The 6,783-nt window shown below is 39.0% G+C and overlaps 1 protein-coding gene across 1 annotated transcript in view; it reads left to right on the top strand.

Annotated features, from left to right (window-relative positions):
- The window catches only part of LOC131278730 (lysosomal acid lipase/cholesteryl ester hydrolase-like), a 33,629-nt gene continuing 26,846 nt past the window's right edge, over nucleotides 1-6,783 (top strand). The window contains exons 1-3 of the mRNA XM_058298834.2: nucleotides 1-124; nucleotides 1,872-1,983; nucleotides 3,137-3,254. Coding sequence (XP_058154817.1) covers nucleotides 1,873-1,983; nucleotides 3,137-3,254 — 229 coding nt within the window. The 5' untranslated portion in view covers nucleotides 1-124; nucleotide 1,872. The remainder of the gene's footprint in view (nucleotides 125-1,871; nucleotides 1,984-3,136; nucleotides 3,255-6,783) is intronic.

The following is a 6,783-nucleotide window of genomic DNA, read 5'->3' as shown; positions in this document are numbered from 1 at the left end:
GGCGGGTCCAGGCGTCTGCCCTAAAGGCGTGGGGGGCTCGTCACCCCCTCCAAGGCTTGTCCCCGCTCTCGGGCCGCCGCGGTCACTGCAGCTTCGGACAGCGGCCGGGTAGGACGGCTCCGAGGTGAGTGCGCCCCGGCCTCGCCTGCAGGCGCGGAGGCGGCGTGGGAGGCCGCGCCCCGCCGCCGGGGGACCTGCTGGGGGCGCGCGTGGTCCCAGGGTGCTCACCCTCCGCGCACCTGAGCCTCCGCTGGCCGCGGGACCCTCCGCTGTAGGACCCCGAGCGTCCTGCCTGGCGTCCCGAGCACCCAGAAGGCGAGGCTCTGCAGTTGCCCGCCCTTCTTCGCGCGGTCTTGGTTTCCCTGTGCAGCCCGAGCCCCCAGAATGGGGCGCGCCAGGATCCCTGATTTCCAGCTCCTCTTCGTTCTCCTCCTTCCTTCTTGCTATTAGGTCCCGCAGACACGCTGCTGACCTCTCCACTTGTTAGCCAAGGCGTGATTCAGAGCAGAGTTTAGCCTCAGTCCTGGTTAGAATCCTGAAGATACTGGTGTTTCATCAGGTGGTACTTTACTCCCCGCTCTTAAGTGGATAAATCTCAGTTTGCTGCAAAATAGGTTTCATGGTACTGCGTAGAGTTGGTGGAATAATTGATATAATGTGTTGGGAGCGCTGCCTGCGGTGGTTCTGCACAGCAGGAGTTTAAATGAGAGCCATATTAATTTTGAACAGCTCTACTGAAGCATAAATGATATATAATAGCAGAACATAGTGCATAATGGAAGTGTACAATTTTAGTAATTTTGACATACACATGAACTTGTGAAATCAGCAGTACAATCAAGATGATGAACATCTATCCCTCACCCCCTCATATTTTCTCATGCTCGTTGGTTTTCCTCCCCTGCTAACCCTCCTCTCATGAGGTAACCATTGACATACTTTCTGTCAAAGTGAGATTATACAGTATGTTTCCTTTTTTGCCTCACTTGTTTCACTCACCATAATTATATTGATATTCATCCATGTCATTTTTATCGATAAATAGTATTCCAATATATTAATATACCACAAATGCCCTATTGGTGGGCATTTGGATTTTACCAGTTTTTGGCTATAACATAAAAAGGCTGCTATGAACATTTTTATACAAGTCCTTGGACATACATTCATGCATCTTTTTAAGTGAGTAAATTTATTAAGAAAAAAAGGACTGGACTGTAGTCCCAGTTTTGCCACCAACCACCTGAGCATGCTTGGGAGAGTCTTTACTTCGCCTTTAACACCCACAAGGTCTTTGCTACACTGTGGTTTTGAGTCATAGCCAGAGACTAGATGTTTTTGTTGGTGGTCGGAGGGACTCAGGAGGAGACAGGGCTGTCCTTCCCCCTCTGTTTCTCTTGTGGAGTCTCTCTCCTTTCATTTCACTTTCTTCCGGAGTTGACACATTTGAATCCTGCCCCATCACTCCGGTAAGATAGTGGGAGGCAAGAGCTAGTATTGTCCCAACTTAAGTGGAAGGGAAGAGGTGGGAGGTTAATAGACTGGAATTTTGCAGATCTCCCCTTTTCTCACTCTGTTTACTTCAGAGCCCTCCTGTCTGTTATTTTTTCAGGAATGAGTTTGATATTGTGGTCACATATTAATGGGTGCAAGGGGATAGAGGGGGGGATGGTGGAAGTAAAGGTGGAGTTGTTCCTAGTACAATGTATATGTATTTTTGACTTCACTGTATGGCCATAGAAATCTGTTTCATATTTGCCTAGGGTACCTGTGGGTGCCTTTTCAGAACTTGTACGGGAGCACAAATTTGCCCATGTAATATCATGTAGTAAAGTTTTGGCAATTAATAATGGACTGACTGTTTTATACAGAATGAAAATGTGGTTCTTTGAGTGGATGGTCTCGTTGATCCTCGCAACTATGCTTTGCCATCAGCCCAGAGGGAAGCTGACAACTGTGAATCCTGAAGCATATATGAATGTGGTAAGTTCAAAGTAACCTGCTTTATAACGCCTTTGTGACAAGCGTTTTTTCCTTAAATCCATTTGTGTGGCCTAAGTTTTGCCACCAACTCTAATCTCCATCTATCTGATATGCTTTTTACTACCTCTCAATCTTAGATTCAGTTTGCTAATTTTTTTTTAACCAGGTAATATGTGTTTACAAACCTCATTTTATTGTTAAGACTAGATACATCTTCATAAGGAAAAATCATTTTCATTAATTCATTTCCTTTTCAAGTTACACTACACTGGTTTTAAAAAACAACTAAAAGTGTCAAAAGTTCGCAAGAATGTTACTATTGAATGCTAGTTTTAGAATACCTTGAACAGGGTTGTGATTAAGGATGTCCAGGGAACACAGTTCAGATTCAAAATCTTAGGTATCTGAAAAAAATTTTATTAGAACAAATATGCAAAAATAATGCCATGATTATTTAAAACATCTCAAAGTTAGTAATTTTAAGTAAACAATAAGATATATGCATGCCTCATTTTGTTGTAAAATATGGGAAACAATGTTATTAAAGAAAGCAACTTGAAAACATGATTATCGACTTTGAAAGCAATTCATGTTGAATGAAGAGAGTTTGACTGGACATCAAGATCTTAAAGTTAAGTCTTTTTTGCATCCAAATATTTCATAAATCATTCCACCCTACCTCCCTTTTATTATTCCTCCTTGTAAGAATGATAAAATTAAAACCTTGCAATTGTTTATGGTCACTTACTCATTAACATGAAGTTTTCTGCATTATTGAGTTTTCCCTATTCCACTGAGATCCTGATGAATGTAAAAGAAAAATTTGTGCCTGATCTTGTTGAGTAGACAAGGACGACTTTATTCAAAGATGACTGTAGGAACGGGATCCTAGAACCTAATGTCCTCAGAAGGACAGCAGGGTTTTTAAGGGCTGAGGGAGCTAGTGGGAAAGTAGTTGGAGGACATTAAGGGGGTTGCTCATTGGGATAGGATGTTGGCTACAGTTTCAGCAGAGCAAAAATTCAAAAACAATTGATTTTTAAAAATAAAGTCTGGAGAATATCATTGGCTTTTATCTTCTCCTTTGCCTTTTATTATGGGAGATCTTATCCAATTCTGTCCATAGCATTGCCATTGTTCTTTTTCTTCACAGAGTGAAATGATCGCTTACTGGGGATTCCCTGGTGAGGAACATCTAGTTGAGACAGAAGATGGATATATTCTTTGTCTTCACCACATCCCTCATGGGAGGCAGAACCCCTCTGACAGAGGTAAGGAGTTTTCCTGGGAGAGAAAGAAAAGCTCTTAAAAGTAATTGCGCTGCTGAAATTTGGCTGGTTTTTATGGCAGGAACTAACTTGAAATGACTTGAAATGAGATTATTTTTAGACCAATGTACTAAAAGTGTTATATTTCTGTTATATTCATGCAAGACATACAAAATACTTCATATTTTAAAGAAGGACAAGAGTCATCTAGTTTCATAATTTGCTTGAGGCTTCCAATCGAATTTTGTTTGAACCTTGACCAGAATCTTTCCTTTGTTATAGGGAAGCAGAAGGCATCTTCTTGAGTGAAATCCTTTGAGCATTAAATAGCTTAGGTAATACATTTGCAGAGTTCAGAAATCAAGGAGAACTCCTTCCCATCACATTCCCCATCTCCCCCATTTCTTGTGTATTCTTTCAAAATCTCTTCTTGTATGTAAAAATGAATACAAACAGAGATTCTCATTTTCCTTACCTTCATTTATATGAAAGGTGTCATGTAACACACACTGATTTATTCCTTGATATATCTTTGAGATCTTTCTCTACACTATGTAGAATGCTTCATCATTCATTTCTACAGATACGTGGTATTCTGCCGGGCACCCATATCAAGGTTTATTTAGCAAGTGTTCAATTGATGGACATTTGGGCTATTTCCAGTTTTCTGCTAACAAATATTACTGCAGTAAATAACCTTGTATGTGTGCAAGATTATAGTATACACTTCCAGAAATAGGCATTTTTTGGAAATAGAGGTTATAAACATTAGTAGTTTTGATAGTTATTGTTAAATTATTTCCATATGAAGTTTTCCTGATATTTATTCTCCTAGTAATGTATGAAAGTTCTTGTGTGTCTGTGTGTGTGTGTTTCTCATTTTACAACTCAAGCAAAACGGCGATTTCCAATGCAGATTCAGGAATTTTAGTCAGTTTACTTGAAACTGTTGGGATCTGACCCTTATTCATTCATCTTCCCAGAAGTAGCTTATTCTTTAACACTTTCTGTTTCTACAAACTTTCCCTGGGAAATTGAGGTTGAGAATAAGGTAAGTATCTCTTATTTAAAATTTGATATGATCAGAAGGGCCACCTAAGGGCCTTATTTTGCCTCAATTCCTTCCCAAATTATTATTCAAAGCAAATTTAAAAGCCTTCTGTGTTAATGTGAGCTTGTATTATTCTCTACTTTTTTTCTTAATCTGATTTACCCTTTTCCTACTTCTCCTCCCAATAAATCCTAGCTATAATAGGGCTTTGATAATTCTTAAGTTCACAAGGCACCCAATGGGCTTCTTGAAATTTAATTTCTAACTCTTTTATACGTACGTGTTCTAAGATTCCTTCTTACAGACATGTTACCAAATGAGTGGTGCGTTGCACTGAGGACTTGTAGTTTTTCTTCTTGCTAAAACACACAAGTGCCGCAGGAATGAAAGACTTGCACACCAAAATTCATATGCAGGAAGGGCCCTGTTTGGTTTATTTCTCTTGCTTATGTATCATGTATTTTTAGATTCGACCAAGGGCTGTGTTTAAAATTAAATTGCCCAAGGATGTTTTGTCTTAGAACAAGAAACCTTGTCTCTAGACTCACATCCTATCTAGTGGCAGAAAGGGCAAGAGGAAGTCATTTTCAAACTTCAAGCGTAAAGAGCTTGTGCAGAGATAAGCAAGGACAGAGCTATTTTTCTCTGACGCAAGAACAGATGAGCTTTAATAAATCATTTAACCATGCACTTGCCAAGATGTTGGAACAAATCCCCACATCTCCCCCCTTTATTTTGAGCAGGTTGTTCTACTTGAGTAGCTGTATATACAGCGGACACGTACTCATATCGTTGTGTGGTATGTTCCCATAGTTGGAAGAAGCATTGGTATCCTATAACTATAACAAGACAGAGACAATTAATCTTCCTATTGTTGCCCACTGTTTAAAATCTACATTGGAAAACCATGTTAAACGGTTCTGCCACTGCAACTGTTCAGCTAAGTTTTTTAATGTGATTTGTTGAGTTTGACTTTTTAAGTTTCAAAATTGCTGACTTAATTGGAGATGGAAAGCTTCCACTTCATCCAATATATGAATGGACAAGGCACTTTGAAGGTGTTTATTTATTTGGTTCCAATTATGTTGGGTGCCATTCCACTTTAAAGGAGTGACACAAATGTTAGGATGCCTCCAGTCAATTTCATTTATTAGTGGCCCTCCTGGAGGACCCAGTATCCTCCTATTCATGTTGAATCCTTTGAGGATAATGGGGCCTCAGGATCCCACCAGGAGGTGAGGGCAAATACCGGACCTGTTATATGGGCCCAAAAGCTGTGATTAGCACTGCAGGGGTTAAAAGACATAAGCATGAGCAATATGTACATTTTCCATGTTCCCACCTTAGCTAAAGTAGCAGACTTCTGTGAAATAAGCTACAAAACTATTTTTAGGCATCTTAGGACACCCAACTCATGACATAAGAGCTTATGCTTGGTTGCCCAATTATTTAAGACTCCCCATGTATCCAGTTCATTTCCTTGGGGGGATATTGGTCGACTGCAAGTTGAGCGCTTCCAGGCTTGGTATTGGCTTGTGCTGCAGATTCCATCAGGCCATGGTATGGTTTTACATGCTTTGGTTTTATGTGCTTTCCTAGGGATAGAACACATGCATACCATTCTCCTCATGTTGAATAAATTTACTGGAGCATGCCAATATTAGCCTCTTGTCCATCCAGGAGTTTGTATAACACTTTAGGATAAATTTTTATAATTGTTATTTGAAAATGTTCTGCTGCTGTATAACCATCCTCACTGCAATTAAAAAAAGTATATAAGGCTATTTGTATGACATCCTTTGGGCTGGTTAGACCTAACACCCTATCCCCCCTTTTTTTGTTTTATAAGAATAATTTTAAGGTGGAGTGAGATGATTTTGTAAAAAAATTATTTGTTAACATAATATTATTAATATAGTGAAATAGGATTAAAACTACAGATTTTTTATACAGTTAGGTTTTGTTTTTAGTCTAGGATAGATGATTGGGTTGTGCACACAGCTTCGGGAAAGTGCTGTAAAATTTACTGTTGGCTTGTTCACATATGAATGCAGCTGGCTTGACTTGCCTAAGGAGATATCAGAGAAAGCTTCAAGAAATTTTAAAATAAAGAGATAGTGACATAATTGGCTATTAATTTTTGTAATAAATTAAGACTATTTAGGGTTGCTGCACACAGCAGTGGTGTTACTTTAATTTATGAGAGCTTACTGTTATGTATCACCCTGTGGCAGTTTTTAATGTGAATTGGACAAGTATGAGTTAAAGTATCTGCCTTATGGCAGCTTTTAGTGTAAATCAGATGAGTATGAGTTAAAGCGTTCACGTTTTGATTTTTAAGTAGAGAGGTTTTTATGATATATATAATTTTTAATAATTAAAATTATGGTTAACAGCATTATATATTTTTAATATTATGTTGGAACATTATTAAATTTACAGGAATTTTATATACTCTTTAAGTATTCATATGAACTTTTT

The sequence above is a fragment of the Dasypus novemcinctus genome, chromosome 6, assembly GCF_030445035.2.
Source record: "Dasypus novemcinctus isolate mDasNov1 chromosome 6, mDasNov1.1.hap2, whole genome shotgun sequence".
Classification (NCBI taxonomy): Eukaryota; Metazoa; Chordata; class Mammalia; order Cingulata; family Dasypodidae; genus Dasypus; species Dasypus novemcinctus.
The sequence above is the reverse complement of the archived record's forward strand: the minus strand, read 5'-3'. Positions and strand labels throughout refer to the sequence as shown.